Source organism: Lethenteron reissneri, chromosome 27 (assembly GCF_015708825.2).
Source record: "Lethenteron reissneri isolate LAM-NWPU_2019-01 chromosome 27, ASM1570882v1, whole genome shotgun sequence".
Classification (NCBI taxonomy): Eukaryota; Metazoa; Chordata; class Hyperoartia; order Petromyzontiformes; family Petromyzontidae; genus Lethenteron; species Lethenteron reissneri.
Window position 1 is genome coordinate 17,134,269 of NC_083805.1, and position 17,182 is coordinate 17,151,450.

The 17,182-nt window shown below is 51.1% G+C and overlaps 1 protein-coding gene across 1 annotated transcript; it reads right to left on the reverse strand.

The window, feature by feature from the left end:
- Positions 1 to 15,692: 15,692 nt before the first annotated feature.
- Positions 15,693 to 16,296, reverse strand: LOC133348483 (uncharacterized). The gene has a single exon (XM_061561321.1). It carries the CDS (start codon positions 16,266 to 16,268, stop codon positions 15,693 to 15,695), a length of 576 nt encoding a protein of 191 aa, XP_061417305.1. The 5' UTR covers positions 16,269 to 16,296.
- Between the last annotated feature and the right edge of the window lie 886 nt (positions 16,297 to 17,182).

Genomic DNA, 17,182 nt, shown 5'->3' on the forward strand with positions numbered 1-17,182 from the left:
CAAACAACCATACCCAGAAACCCATAGACTCCAACAGAGACCCATACATTCCTATAGACACTCAGACTTACACAGCGACCCCATACGGCATACAGAGACCGATAGACATGCACAGAGACCCAGAGCCTCACACAGAGATCCATACTCTCAAAGGCCCAAAAACTCACACAGAAATCCATAGATTCGCACAGAGGTCAATAGAATTTGAATTTGAATATTTATTTATACTGGAGGAATCTGATAAGCTATAACGATCTGTTTTCACAGACGTCCAATCGGGTGGGTCAGAAAATAACAACAAAAATACAATACAAAAACATCACAGGAAAGGTAAACAAATTGTTTCGAAATATACAAATTAAACTGAACTCTTTTTATCTTACCATAGACTCATACAAACATGTTGGACTCGCACAGAGACCTTAACCACTAAACATCGAACAATTAAAACCCTCTAAACTTCTAAACCCCTAACTATCTAAATCCATAACCATCTAAACCGCTAACCCTCTCAACCCCTTTACCCTTACAACCCTAATCTTTAAACCCCTCGCCCTCTAAAAGCTTAACCTCTAAACCCCCAAAACCCTAACCATCTCAACCCCTATCCCTCTAAATTCCTATACCCCTAACCCTCAACCCCTTTACCCTTCAAATCCTCACTCTCTAAACCCCTTATACTTTTAACCCTAACCGTCTAAGCCATTAAAAACCAAACCCTCTAAACCCTCTGAATCCCTAACCCTCTAAACCTTGAAACCCTAACCTTCTAAAACCCTAAATCCCTAACATTCTAAATACCAACCAATCTAAACCACTACCCTCTAAAGAACTAACCCTCTAGACCCCTAACCCTCTGAACTCATAACCTCCTAAATCCTCAACCTCTAAAACCCTAACCCTCAAAACCCTAACGTTCTAAAACCCTAAATCTGTAACCTAATCCCAACACATTTAAACCTCTACCCTCTAAAGAACGAACCCTCTAGACGCCTAACCCTTAAAACACCTATGCCCCTAAAATGCTAACCCTCTAAACACATAATCCACTACACCCGGAACCCTCTAAACCCATAAAGGTTTTTTTTGTTAGATTATGTAAATATAAACGTGTCGTTAAACCAACCACCACCCGAAACAGCCAATTAGTAAAATTTGTCACATCAACAAAAAGTGCCATTTAGTGTTGGAGACTAACCCAAAAAAAAACTTTATTATGGACAATATTAGTTGTGAAAGTCTAGGTGTCAAACCCTCAACTCTCAAACCACTAAACACCTAACACTGTAAATCACTAACCCTTGAAACCCAGATACCTCTAAACCCCTAAACACATACCCTTATAACCTCAACTACTAACCATCTAAACCATTCAACATCCAACAATCGAAACACAGAAACCTCTAAACACGTAACTCTCTAAACTTTAAAGCGATTTGAAGCGTGTTTTATTTTGGATGGGGGGGGGGGCAGAGCTTTGTGACGTCATATTTGAGGGGGGGGGGGGTCTGACTTTTCGTGACGCCGTGTGACGAGGGGGGGGGGGGGGTCAAAAATCGTCCAAAATCGCGTGACGTCATTTATGGACGGCCCCTCGTTCGCTCGAGTGACCTGGGAAGTGAGCTCACTCCCTGACACCACACTGCGTGTCCCCGTTTTAAATTAAAGTGGTGAATGAAGAAGTCAACAAGTAGACCGCTGTTCTCTTCTAACACTTCAGACTTTTAATAAACATTGTCAACTTTAGAATGTCATTGGTGAGCAGCTATGAGCTAAATTGGATAATGATTCACACTTGGTAATACCGTGTGCCTCTTATTACTGGCCATTGAAATGAATAAACATAACTTAATCAAATACATGTTTTGTAATAAGTTAGAAAAGTAAAAAAGTTTCGTCCCGCGGGACTGCCGGATGAAGACCACCGCATTCCCTATCAGTCATTAAAGGTTGTGTGATCATACTTCACCACGCTGGTCATGTTAGTCGTGGCCAGGAATCCAACTCATGTGGCCAGGTTCAGACAACAGTGTGCTAACCACTACGCCCACTGGTCCACCCATTTCTAACCGTTGAGGTAATAAGTAATATTTAAAAGTACTTTTTTTTAAAACACGCTTTAATGAAATGTACCGTATTCGTAATGGCAGAACTCCACGACTCCAGGAAGTGGCCCCGAAGCTTGCCATCACGTCAGGGACCGTGCTGATTTACAGCCAACATCAGTTGAGCGTGGACAATGAGACCCAAGCCGAAACATAACATATAAAAAATAATGTTTACAAATATATATTTTTTATGTTTTTTATGATAGAATATAGTATTGTCATCAGTATGCCATAAGTATACCAAGTTTTGCAGTCGATACCACATTGGGAAGTGGGTTAAAATTCAGTTACAAGATTTGAGGATACGACAACAACAGACAGAGTGAGTTAAATAAAAGCGTGTAATAATACAAAGACATCACGTTTCTAAGCATCTGATGAACAGCGGTGTTCGGGCGGCAAGAAGCAGTTCATGGGAACGCTGCGAGTCGCAAGAGGTCCTTTCCCCGAGCCCTGCGCGATGAACGAATGAAATGGACAGCGCCATCACTCAAGACGCTTGACGGAGCTCACGACACGATGACGCAATTGAAATGATGGAGTTGACAGGGGCCATGTGAGGATTGCTTCATGTACAGAGGCAGTAGAGAGTCTATGGGCAGCGTTGAGTCTATGGGCAGTGTTGAGTCGATGGTGCAGTGTTGAGTCTATGGGGCAGTGTTGAGTCTATGGTGCAGTGGAGCGTCTATGGTGCAGTGTTGAGTCTATGGTGCAGTGTTGAGGCTACGGGTAGTGTTGAGTCTATGGTGCAGTGTTGAGTCTATGGGCAGTGATCAGTCTATGGGCAGTGTTGAGTCTATAGTCAGTGTTGAGTATATGGGCAGTGTTGAGTCTATAGTCAGTGTTGAGTCTGTGGGCAATGTTGAGTCTATGGGCAGTGTTGAGTCTATGGTGCAATGTTGAGTCTGTGGTGCAATGTTGAGTCGGAGATGCATTGGGCTCTATGATATAGAGTCTTGATGAGGGAATTCTTCTGGGATGGATGGTGGTGGGAATCCGGTTTTAGGTAAGCATCCGTATGGGTAGCTTTCCTGTAGACAGAGTGGCTCATTGAACCATCAGGTCTCCTTTTGATTAGGACATCCAAAAAGGGTAGCTTGCCATCTTTTTCGACTTCCATGGTGAATCTGATGGCTGGGTGTATGGAGTTGATGTGGTCGAGAAATTGGTCTAGAGCAGCACGGCCATGTGGCCAGATGACAGAGGTTCCAAGACAGAGGTTCTCTGCAAGCCATCTGGCTATCATGAGAGATTCGTTCATGAGGCGATCCACATATACAAGTGTAGGGGTTATTACGGGAGAAACGGCGGACAACAAACACAGGGCTGTCGGCACTCACATACACGGGGGGTCACACCGACGTCCGCATCAGTTATTGCCCACGCCCCCAGCCCTCGGAGGCGATCCCTATAAAAGGTGGAACCCAAAGAGCTCGAGGCAGTTCGACACGAAGCTGACCAGTGAAGATCCAAGACTCGGAGATTAGGCCCTGGGACTCCCCGGTCTCGCCGTCCTTATAAGGGCCGAGCCGGGTAAGCCAGTGGCGCGGCCCAAGAGCTTCCAGACCGCTGCCCTTATCAGGGCAAGGCTGGTTAGCTGGTGCCGAGATCTGTGCTTGCCAGGGCCAGATCAGTCAGCCTCCCGTAGCCCAGTAGAGGAGGACTGGGGGACAGGACAGAGGGCTTAGTACTAGGGTGGGTTTCCCATAGTACGGGTGAAGGGGCCGATACCCCTTCAACTATTGTATCTGTCCCGGAGTTAATAAACAGTGTGTCTCAACTTCCTCATCGTCTCCTCATCAACTTACTACATCTGGTGTTGGAAGTGGGCCAAGCATGGATACGAGACGGAAGACTCGTGCCCAAGACCCAGGAGAGGATGACGACGAGGGAGGGGCAGTGCAAGACATCGCCGCCGACGTACCTGCACAACTGCTGCCGGCTCCGACATCGGCGGGGCCGTCGGAGAGGGCCGGGACGTCGACTGACGAGTTGGCGTTGGCTCACTCGCGGCTGGCGGAGCTCTTGTATGCAGCGGCCGCTATGCTGGAACAAATAACTCGCCTGGGGCCGGGAGGAGCGACGCGGCGGGAAGATGGACAACGCCCGCCAGAAACTCCCGCCTTTACAACAGCGGGGCGACTCGAAAATCCCGCCACGAAGACAGTAGGGGCGGAGGGAGGAGTCCCAGCTCGTCACGCGGGAGACGGTGCCCAGCCAGCAGCCGCCACGTCATCGGCGGAGGCGGGTCGCGGTGGCAGCCTATCAGGGGTTGAAACGTCACCACCAGCTGACGCCAGCACCGACCATACAGTACGGGGACGCGCTACGGATGCTGCAAGAGACGCTCCAAGAGGATCGGAGACGGAGCCGACATTCCAGCAACGCCTGCCGGCCCTACAGGTATTTGTTGCAAGCGACGGCGATTGGGGGGGGTTCCAGCGCCGGTTCTTGGCCCACCAAGAGATGGCAGGCTGGTCGGACAACGAGGCGCTGTGTGCTCTCCCGGCGTTATTGGACGGCGACGCCCTGGGCACCCTCACTGCTGCACCCAAGTCGGCACGCTCCACCATTCAGTCGGCGCTGCAGCTGCTGGCCACCGTTTATGGGCCGCCCTCCGATTGTCGCCAGCTCTTCTATGAACGGCAGAAGGGTGATAAGGAATCGCCACTCGCTTATCGCACGGCCCTGCTGTCATTGGCGAAAGACGCTTTCCCGCGTATGGATGAAGAGGGGATCGATGCGATGGTGGCCGAGAAAATTTTGCTGCTGGCTGACGATCTGGACTTCACCATCTTAGCGCAGGACGATGCGGATATGTCATCACTGCGGGCTGCAAGGCACATTCACGCCAATCTCATCTCCCAGCGGAGGAAGGCGAACAAAGCTGCTGCACGACACACCGTGGCGGCAACCTCTTCTGGAATGGAGGGAGCCTTCGCTGCGGATCGTTCTGCAGGATGGCGATCTGCCGAGCGACCGGCTCGGGACGTTCCAAGCCACCGAGACCAGCCCAAGTCCTCTGGAACGCTCGTCGTCTGCTATAATTGTGGCCTCCGGGGCCACGTGGCGTCCGGATGCCGGGCTCCTCGACAGCGCGGTGCGAGACCTGGAGCTGCGGACGGCCCTCCTCACAAGCCTTCGCAACATCCTCGGGCAAGTCATGGCACCCCACATGTTCGGCCTGCACACACACCCACTTTCCTATCACATGGTCCGATACACAATTCTCGGGGGTTGGGTGCTGGTGCGTCGGGTCGCGGCATGTCGGGGAGGGCGCTCCAACCGGGCCAATGGTCCGAGTTGGCTCACCGAGTTGTGGCTGCATCAGCGGGGTCGTCCGTTGTCGCGGGGCATATTGACGGGGTGGAGGTACGGCTATTGGTCGATACGGGAGCTTCGGCAACTATCATTTCAGATTTGATTTATAATATCCTGCCCGTTCAGAGTCGCCCGTTGCTCCCTGTCGATATACCGTTTTACGCTGCGAATGGGGGCTCGTTGGGTATTATCGGTCAAATTCGAGCGCAAATTTCGATAGGGGACATTAAACTATCTGGCCCGGTGTTCGTCTCCTCCTCGCTGGCTATTCCGTGCCTGTTGGGGACAGACTTTTTGGCCAAATTGCCCATCAAAATTCTGATTGACCAGCAATGCATCGAGCTTCCATCGGGCCGACGTATGACGTTCCTACCTGCCACCCCTGCCGTGCGTGTTGCCTGTGCTACGGTACAGGCGCTTGTTGCTCGGACGGTGCGTGTACCCCCGGGGGCACAGATGTTGGTACCCCTGCGCTTGCGTCGACCGTTCGATAAAGGAGTCTCTGACCGGGGCGTTATTTTGGGACCATCTAGAGCCGGGGTGAGTGGGCCAGATCTGGTGACGGCCCAGACTATTGTTAAAGGGGATGGGGACCCGTTTATCGCGGTCCTCAATGTCGGGACACGGACGGCAGTGGTTTCGCAAGGTACCGTGTTCGCACATGCGGTTCCGGTACCTGCGGAAACGCCGATCATTGGCCAGGTGGCCACCGATTCTCAAACGCGATTAGCCTCAGACGCTGACGAGGTTTGGCTGGATGCGTTGTGTGCTGAGTCACCTGACCTGTCTGACGCACAACGTGCTAGATTACGCGCCTTATTGCGAGAATTTTCCGACGTCTTCAGTAAACACAAATACGATATCGGATGTACCAAATTGCTACGCCACCATATTGACACCGGTGACAACGCTCCTATCCGCCAAAATCCTTTTCGGTTAAGTCCCGCCGAAAAGGATCATGTCAAATCGGCTGTAGATGACATGTTGAAATCGGACATCATTTCTCCCTCGACCAGCCCTTGGGGTGCACCCATAGTGTTGGTCAAAAAGCACGACGGGTCCCTAAGGTTCTGCGTTGATTTCCGGCGATTAAATAAGATCTCGGTGGCCGATGCTTATCCGCTTCCTCGAATGGACGAATCGCTGGATGCCCTCGCGGGATCGCGATTCTTTTCCACTTTGGATTTGCTCTCAGGATTTTGGCAACTTCCCTTGGACGACGAATCCAGGCCCAAAACAGCTTTCCGAACGCCGCACGGCCTCTTCCAATTCAATCGCTTACCCATGGGATTACACTCTGCTCCCGCGACGTTCCAGCGCCTGATGGAATTGGTCCTCGCTGGCTTGCAATGGGAGGTGTGTTTGATTTACCTGGATGACGTTATCGTATTCAGTAAGACGTTCGAGGAACACCTTGATAGGCTTCGGGCCGTCTTTCTCAAAATGCGCGCTGCTAATTTGAAATTCAAGCCACAAAAGTGCCATTTGCTGCGCGAATCTGTTAAATATTTGGGTCACATCGTCGGCCGGTCAGGTATCTCAACCGATCCCGCCAAAACGCGTTGTGTCAGCTCCTGGCCTATTCCCACCTCGGTGGGGGAGGTTAGAAGCTTCATCGGCTTTGCTTCATATTACCGCCGGTTTGTTGCGGACTTTGCTTCCATCGCTAAGCCACTACATGCCTTGACGTCAAAAGGGGTCAAATTTCATTGGGGGCCGGTGGAGAACGCCGCTTTTGTCTCTCTTCGGGATGCCCTGGTGGGGGCCCCGCCGTTAAGCTACCCCGATTTTTCCATGCCGTTCGTGCTCGACACGGACGCAAGCAATACCGGGATTGGAGGCGTGCTGTCACAAATTGTGGGTGGCGTGGAGCGCGTTGTGGCTTATGGTAGTAGAGTACTGTCCCCGGCCGAGCAGCGGTACTGCGTCACCCGCCGCGAACTGTTGGCTATCGTGTTCTTTATCCAACAGTACCGGCCATATCTGTACGGCCGGCATTTCACCGTCCGTACAGATCATGCAGCGTTGCAGTATGCCCTACGAATTAACCAGCCATCGGGGCAGTTGTCCCGATGGCTCGAGATCATGCAGGATTTCGATTTTGAGACAACTTACCGGAAGGGGATTCGCCACACCAACGCCGATGCCCTATCACGCCTGCCGATCGCCCCGGATTGCACTTGTTTCTTGGGTTCGGGCCGTTGCAAATCGGCAAGTGACGGCCGGGATCGGGTTCTTGCGGCCGCAGTTGATACTCCTTCGGACGCTGGTCCTATTTCGGAGGGTGGGAGTGATTCCCTACTTGGCTTGTCAAGTACTGAGTGGGGTCGCCTCCAAATGGAGGATGCGACCCTCATGGCGCTACGACGTCGCGCGGAAGGATCAGGTCAAGGGAAGTCGGGCGTTGACTCATGGGGGTGGTGCCAGGGCTTACTCATGCATTGGGACGGGACGATCCGCCGTCACAGGCTGGTGGTGCCTTCCACGTTGAGGGGTAGGGCTGTATGGGCTGCTCATGAACGGCTCCTGCACCTGGGTACTCTCAAAACACTTGCCATGCTCCAGCTTAATTACTTTTGGCCGGGCATGGCAAGAGACGTGGACGATCTGCTGCGGTCCTGTACCCAGTGTGCACAACGGAAGCCGCCGGCGAAGGGAGCCAGTCCACCGCTCCAGTCCATTTCGGTCACCCGGGTTAACGAGCTGGTCGCCCTTGATATTTTGGGACCGTTTCCTTCCACGCCGAGGGGTAATAAGTACCTGCTGGTTGGCGTGGAATATTTCACGCGATGGCCTATGGCTTGGCCCCTCGCCAACCAGTCCGCAGCGGCCGTTGCGGAGGCTTTTGTTCAGGGCTACGTCCTCGACAAAGGCGCTCCGGAACGGTTGTTGACCGATCAGGGAAAGAATTTCACTAGTACCCTTTTACACGAGGTATGTGGCCTTCTGGGTACAAAGAAAGTTCGTACCTCGCCTTACCATCCACAAACGGATGGGATGGTGGAACGCTTGCATAGGACTCTTACGTCCATGCTATCCCACCAGGTATCTGAGTCCCAAAACGATTGGGATCTACGGATCGGGGGAGTCCTGGCGGCATACAGGATGGCTCCTCACGCGGCGACCGGGTTCTCGCCATTTTTTTTGATGTATGGTCGCGAGGTTGACCCGCCTGTCGCGACTCAGCTGACGATTGCCGCGCCTCATGCTAAGTCGAAAATCGCCGACCATGTTAAATTTAACATCCTTCGCTTGGCGGAGGCACGGCAGGCGGCCATGCAAAACTCTGACTCTCGCCAGAAACAAAACGAGAGATTGCGGTCGCGCCGGACTCACACGCACGAATGGCACCCGGGCGACCGAGCATGGTTGCACTGCCCTCAGGTGCCATTGGCCACCTCGGCTAAGTTGTTGCGACCATGGAGGGGCCCCGTTGAAATTGTGCAGGTTGTGCGGCCTCAATGTGTGCGCATTAAGTGGGGGAAGCGTCGGTGGTTTGTGCACCCTTCACGGTTAAAGCCATTTTTTGCTCCGCACGCTTCCTCCCACGTAAATGGCCGAACATGTGGGGAGTCCTCTGACTCCGGGGGGGCGGGATCGATGCCAGCCTCTGATCCACTAATGACTGTCCCGTCTTCAGGAGCCCCAGGACTGAAGCCCTCTGGGCTGCCAGCCTCCCCCGTGGGGGGCGGCGCTGGCACGTCCGGGAAACCGGACGACCAGGCACCTGCTGATGCGACACCTGCCACTGACTCTACCAAGCCGGCCCCTTGTGACGGGCCCGCTGCACGGACTCGCGCCAAAACGCGCCGGTTGTTATGATTAGCTTTCCGCGCGTGTTCCGTTGCTGCGGAACCCGCTCATTGTATATATGTTTTTTTAATGGTTGTATGTGTGTGTAATAACGATGACCACGCTATCTGCTTGTTGCTTGCTGTCCATGTAAGTGTGTGCGTGTGTTGGGAATGGACGGAGAGTCTGCTGTGGTTGCTGAGTTTCAAAGGGAGTGTGTGCGCTGCTGCGTGGAGTTGTTATCTTGATGGTAAAGTTAATTATTAACGTGGGAGCGTCGGGTATCCTGTGCTGTACCATCTCGTGGGTCACCGTGCGCGATGGGCTTAATTGAAAAAAAAAATGTTTTTTTTGGGCTGTATTATGCTGCGAGGTGCTGTGTGCGATGCGGTCGTTGCATGAGAGGGAATAACTGTGTTGTGGTTGAAAAGTTACGACGGGATTGATGGTGTGTTGGTCGCCTGCAGATTTGCTTGCTATTGTGCTTCAATGTACGCGTGTGATCGCGATATGCTGATTGCATGTGCTGTTATACCGTTCTGTATATGTGTTGCGGTTCCGGGTGGGGGGTTTTTTTTTTTTTTTTTAGGGAACCATCGGTTGATGTTACGCTTGTTCTTGTTATTGTTACTGTTACGAGGCACACGTGTATTGACGGTGTTAATCTTTATTCTTGGGGGTTGAGGGATTGTTGCAGCCGGGACGGCTGCGAGCTGTACAGGGGGGGGTGATGTAGGGGTTATTACGGGAGAAACGGCGGACAACAAACACAGGGCTGTCGGCACTCACATACACGGGGGGTCACACCGACGTCCGCATCAGTTATTGCCCACGCCCCCAGCCCTCGGAGGCGATCCCTATAAAAGGTGGAACCCAAAGAGCTCGAGGCAGTTCGACACGAAGCTGACCAGTGAAGATCCAAGACTCGGAGATTAGGCCCTGGGACTCCCCGGTCTCGCCGTCCTTATAAGGGCCGAGCCGGGTAAGCCAGTGGCGCGGCCCAAGAGCTTCCAGACCGCTGCCCTTATCAGGGCAAGGCTGGTTAGCTGGTGCCGAGATCTGTGCTTGCCAGGGCCAGATCAGTCAGCCTCCCGTAGCCCAGTAGAGGAGGACTGGGGGACAGGACAGAGGGCTTAGTACTAGGGTGGGTTTCCCATAGTACGGGTGAAGGGGCCGATACCCCTTCAACTATTGTATCTGTCCCGGAGTTAATAAACAGTGTGTCTCAACTTCCTCATCGTCTCCTCATCAACTTACTACACAAGCACAGAGACAATTTTAACCGAGAAGATGGATTCTGGCTTAGCAATCATTGGAAGGACGTAATAAACCATTTCGATACACATTAGGGTGGGTAAAATAATACATAGTGTTATATTAAAATGTATAAGGTATAGGTTGGTTTACAGCAATACAGTATATAATTTAATGTTGGGTTTATCTATGGCAGTATATAGTACGGTATATGCTCGTGTGATGTAAGAGAATAAAGTTTAGATGGAAGCATATTATATAATTTATACGACGTAGAATTGTAATGTATTACTTGCTGTTAGTAACTCAGCTTATTGTAGAGTATAGTAAGTATACTGATGGTGCTATGCAGTTTATACTTTAGTTTTTTATGTAGTTTATACTTTAGTTTTCTACGTGGTTGTTGAGTAACTGCAGCTACATATCATTAACATTCCTTTCCTTTGTTACTGCTACTCCCTGCACCCCCCTTTGGTGCTGCTGATCCTGCATAATGCATGGGCATAATATGACTTTGAAACCCCCCCGCCCACCTCCTACGCATTTTCCATGAATATGCTAAATTCCTCTTCATATGCACATTCTTTTTGTTAAGGCGCTCTTCCACCTCCAACGCAGCTTATATATAAGCTCCTAGCTTGGTAGTGTCTCATTCTTCACCTGAAGACGGCTGCTTGCGTTGTAGCCGAAACGTCGTGAGAATTATTTTATTTTATTATGTTTTATTTTTATTATTTTATTACTTCCCTTCTACGTGACTTTACCGAAAGAACCAAGAAGATTAATCCCTGCAGTCACGAAAGCTTTAAATCGAAATCTATGGGCAGTGTTGAGTCTATGGGCAGTGTTGAGTCTATGGTGCAATGCTGAGGCTACGGGCAGTGATCAGTCTATGGGCAGTGTTGAGTCTATAGGCAGTGTTGAGTCTGTGGGCAATGTTGAGTCTATGGGCAGTGTTGAGTCTATGGTGCAATGTTGAGTCTACGGGCAGTGATCAGTCTATGGGCAGTGTTGAGTCTATAGGCAGTGTTGAGTCTATGGGCAGTGTTGAGTCTGTGGGCAGTGTTGAGTCTGTGGGCAATGTTCGCCAGAACCATTCTGGCGAATTGCCCGATGATGCTGGTTGCAATTACCAGCGAAACGTCGTACTCAAATTGTAAATGTTGTGGCTTCAACACACCGGTGGGCTAAAGCAGTGAACTATTTGTCTTTGTCAACGTGACACATTTTTACTGATTGGCCGTGTCGGGTGGTGGAGGGTTACGACACATTTATAAATTAACGCGATCTAAACCCAAAAACGTTGATTATTAATAACATTGGTCGCGAAAGTCTATGGGCAGTGTTGAGTCTATGGTGCAATGTTGATTCTACGGGTAGTGATCAGTCTATAGGCAGTGTTGAGTCTGTGGGCAATGTTGAGTCTATGAGCAGTGTTGAGTCTATGGTGCAATGTTGATTCTACGGGCAGTGATAAGTCTATGGGCAGTGTTGAGTCAATAGGCAATGTTGAGTCTGTGGGCAATGTTGAGTCTATGGGCAGTGTTGAGTCTGTGGGCAGTGTTGAGTCTGTGGGCAATGTTGAGTCTATAGGCAGTGTTGAGACTTGGTGTAGCAGGGCTGCTCAATGTAGAGGACTTCTTTTCCAGTGGAGATGTGCAATGAGGGAGAAGAATTGAAAACGGAATTGGGCCAGGGAGGAGGGATAGAGATAGAGAGAAGAAAGGGAACGAAGAGGATGCGAGGAGGTTTATGGAAGATGAGAGAGGCGAGATGAGGTGGGACAAGGCCATGAAGAGATTTAAAGTCGAGCGTGAGGTATTTGAAAATACAGCGGTGGAGTGAACGGGAAGCCAGTGGAGAGGGGAAGTGTGAGAATTAAAGATAATCAACTGAAGCCTTTTGAATTTGTTGCAGGGGAGTGAGGGCAGAGGCAGGGAGACCAAAACGAAGGGAATCGCAGTCATTCTGACGGGTAAAGATCACAGAACGAGCCGGGGCTGTTGCGGCAGAAACTGAAATGAGATGGCGGATTCCCCTGATGTTGAACCCTACCAGCAAGACGACGAGAACCGGAGTGGTTTCACCGTCACCATCGCAACCACCTTCTTCAGATCCCACAAACACTGCACAATGTAGAACAGTTCGCGGTCGTTCTGATATGTGAGGCTTCAGGATAGGTGACAGACCCCATTGGACTCCCGAGAGCGAGGAGACCTTGCTCCGGCAACACACATTGGGTGACCCGCAGATGGTGACGTCTCTTTCTTGCAGAGTCACTGGACTCGGCCTGCCGTGTGTGGACAGCGCCACGGTGGCGAGATGTTAACTACCTCGCCTGGTATACAGGAGGGCTTGGGTTCGATCCTCACCCTGACGTTTGTTGTATAGTTGGAGTGTGAATGTCTCTCTCTCTCCCCGTGGTCTTGTAGATTGTCCTCCGGGATTCACTCCACATTTAGAATCAACTTTCAAGCGTTTAGATTATTTATATTACTTTGCTATTATAAATTTCCACGTGATAAGCCGCTTCGTTGAGCTAAAATTTGTGGCCGGGTCGCTTCTTAAAAAGAATATACATAGTTCAGTGGGCCTTATCTGGAAAATAAAAACACACGTTTAGTTTTATTTGTATATTTATGTTTAAATATATTTTTTTCCTCTTTCCTATCTTTTCCACTCCTTTCGTGTTTTTGTATTGTTTGTTGTAACGTTCTGACCCCGTGTCCCTACTGTACACCTGTGAAAAAGAGCTTTATAGCTCATCGGATTCCTCCGGTATGAATAAAGGTTCTGATTCTGACCCTTGAGGTTTGCAGGACGGCTACTGGTGCCTCATCCCCATATCTTCGACAGTGGCAGGCTGGAGGCGCTGATGATAAGTGGTGAATGTTAAGGCTCTAAAATGCAGTAACACGTTTCATTTGCTTCTGTGGAGCCAGTAGTTGTATCATCAGCTGCGTCTAGGGATACTTTTACATCGTTAATAGGCACGTTAAATCGTGCGATCGTCCGAAGATGAAAACTTGGGCAACAATCTTAAACTCGAGTCAAGAAGAACTGCTTGAAGCAAGATGTAAATCAGGTCGCACAATCTGAGAACATTTAACGGTAACGACACTGTCTGATCCCAAACTATTTATTGCACAAACGTGACGATTGGATCTTAATAATCATACGACTATCAGCCTCGGTTCGTGCATCTACAAAATATTCATCAACATTATCCACTAAAAATGTGATACATTAGACAACAACAAACCGACGAAGAAAACAGAATTCATGAAATCATTATCAACATCAGGCCACCTTCAATCAAATAACAGACAAGTACAATGCGTACGGCAAATACATTGATCAAGCTGTCATAGATTTATACCACAAGGCATTCCATTACATGTCCTGTACACCATCCGTAGTTAGCGAGTGTAAGACAACGAGGAGTGTAAACAATCTGTCACTCTGAAGGACACGAACAGTGAAGGTAACGCCCGTATCACCATCGGGGTAACGAAATCAGAGAGAATATGAACCATAAACATTTAAAACATTTACATTGCGCTGATTACATTGTCTAGTTTATTATTTATCACGAAAATAGGTTTCAAAATTTATTACAGATTTTATGGAGCAGTGCAAAGCCAGAAACAAGTAAATTGACGACAGTTTAAGAGAACATGTGAACGCAAAGGGCACGGAAATTGAGTAAGTTGATGAATTTAACCATTAGGGTCAAACAATCTCATTGTATGACAGACGGGAAAAATATATCCTACAATTATCTCCAGATGTTCGGAAATGTTATTGGTCTATAAAAGTATTTCTGAAAATGAGACGAGCCATTAAAGTGCCTTCAATGAAAAAGAACTTGCAGAGATTGTGCCGCTTTTAATTTACAGATGCCATTCACATATATATATATCTAAACCACGAGCGGTCAAAGTTGACCCATAGAGATGGCGAGATGAACCCAAAGCATCCGGAGGCCGCGACGCGACGGCTGCAAGGAAAGCGCGCAACGGAATCAACTCGGGGGAGGCGTTTGCCCCCCAGTGTGGAATCACAGAGCGACAGCCGACGTCGAATGTGAACCTGCAGTCCGCAGTTGACGACGATGCGGAGGTTCACTCGCAGCGAGAGGCACGCGCAGTCGCGTGGCGCGTGCACGTGGACGCGACCGCGTTCTCTTCTTCTGCTGCTGCTTCGTTCGTGTGGCTGCTGATGCAGGTGCACAGCAGACGACTATGAAGTCACATCCAGGTGGGCAAGCCAAGATCACCGCGTGAGAAGCAGTGGTAGTGAGTGTCTCGCTGTGACGTCTCCGTCGTGTTTGTGGACCGGGCATTGCGCCGTTACACGTTGCACGGTCTGTTCTGGATGGCCACAGTCGCAGGCTCCTGGAGAGTTTCTAATTTAACGTTTGTGCATCAGGGTATCCGCATCTACTGCCGTGTTTTGTGCAGTGGTTGCGGTTTAGGGTGGACCGTGAGCAGCTTCGTGGAAGACCAAACCCAGCGATCTTCTGCATTGGGTCTTTCACAACAAGCTGTTTTACTCATTGTTTTTTTTCCGGTAAAGACACGTATGTAGAAATAAAATAAAATTTAAATAAATTAAATTTAAATAAATCACGACGTTTCGAACGCAACACAAGCGCTCATCATCAGGTGAAAATGGGGTGAAACATAGAAAGAGGGAACACACAGGGGGACATCACGTACATAGCACATAGAGAACGGCGAACTACACGTAAGCAAATGCAACAAGAAGATGGGAGACGAGAAACTCAACAGACCTTAGAAACAATCACGTGATGCAAACCAGTCGGCCAACAACACAGTTAGACACTCACCTGGTTGACCACGTATTTCAAAAGACTGATACATCTCTCGTGTTCATCATCTGGGCCCAACATGCCAACGTAAAAACAGAGGACAGGGACTCGTGAACAGACACGAGGTACATACACAGAGAAGACACACATGGAAAGATATTTCTGGGCAGCCCAGAGGGACAACCAGAGCAACAGCACACCAAGAGACATCCACACATGCAGAGGCACACACAGCGAGCTGTTGGTTTGAATGACGGCGTTCGCTCGAGTGAAGTTTCGACCAGTGGACACAACTCGAAGCCCCCCCCCCCCCCCCACGTGCACGAGAGACGCCGCCTTGGAGTGACACCGCCGCCGCTGCTGCTGCTGCTGCCGAGCCGAGCTCACTTTGTCCCCGAGGAGGCTCTGGAGTTGCTGATGAAGCGGGAGAGCTGCCCCACGCCCTCCAGGAGGCCCTCTCCGGTGCGGGCGCAGCAGCCCTGCACCAGCCACTCGTGCCCGTGCCGCGTCTTCACCGCCTTCATCGCCTCCGCCACCTCCGCGGTGGCCGCTGCCCGCGGGAGGTCCTGCTTGTTGGCGAGGAGCACGAAGGGCACCCGCGTCATCTCGGGGCTGTCCAGGATGGCGTCCAGCTCCTTGAGAGCCTCCGGGAAGCGCTCCCGGTCCGCGCTGTCCAGCACGAAGAGGAGCCCGTCCGTGTTCTGGAAGTAGTGCCTCCAGAGAGCGCGGATCTTCTGCTGGCCGCCCACGTCCCACACGGTGAAGGTGACGTTCCTGATGGGCTGCACGGTCTCCACGTTGAAGCCGATGGTCGGGATGGTCACCACGGATTCGTCGAGCTTGAGCTTGTACAGGATGCTGGTTTTCCCGGCCGCGTCCAAACCCAGCAGCAGCACGCGCGCTTGCTGAGTGAACATTCCGCCCAGCAGCGACGCCACTCGCGACGCAAGGAGACCCATTGTCACCGCTCGGCTCGGGCTGCGCCTCGGGTCGTCGTGCCGACAACTCCCCCCGGGCGAGCTCACGCGGGCACCTGCACGCGACGCGCTCCCAGCAGCAGCAGCAGCAGCCCCTCGGCACCACGTGCAGGACGACCACGACGAAGACGGATCTCGTGCCGAGCTCGCGTGGGGGATGTCCGAATCGTCCCTTGCGATGACTGCCGCGGTCTGACTCGTCACTGCCGCGTTAATATCGGCGGCGGCGGTGGAGGCGGTGGAGGCGAGAGACGGCGGTGACATGGCCCCTGGTGAGCTGGAGGTTCGTGCGTAGGCGCCACTGTCAGGTGACGGCCCTTCCCGGCGCTCACCGCGGGGCAACGCGGCGACTTGTGCATCACGCGGCGCCTCCTCCTCCTGGCGCCCCCGCGCGGAGCCCCCATGGCGGCGGTGACGGAGCCCCCAGGGCGCGGGGGGGGCGACCCGCAGCTGCCCCCCCCTCACCCCTCTCGCGTCGCTCGGCCTCGCCCGCGATCACCACGCGTGGCCACGTACGGTGCGGAAGAAGTTCAACTTACGCACACAGATACATACACAGATACATACATACAACATACATAGTTACACACAGTTACATACATACAATATACATACAACATACATACACTGGTACATAGATACATACACAGATACATACCACATACATACACAGTTACATACTAGACGTGTTTTGGGTTAAATCGCGTAAATATAAATGTGTCGTTAAACCCGCCACCACCCGACACAGCCAACTAGGAAGGGGTTTGTCACGTAAACAGAACGTGGCCAATTCGTGACGAGCACAGCACTAATCGGTTGTGTGCTGGAGAGCAAATCCACAACATTCACAACGAACTTACAGACTAACACACACACAACACGACGCGCAATACGCG

Coding starts and splice junctions, on each gene's coding strand:
- LOC133348483 (XM_061561321.1), bottom strand. CDS start 16,268: ATGGGTCTCCTTGCGTCGCGAGTGGCGTCGCTGCTGGGCGGAATGTTC.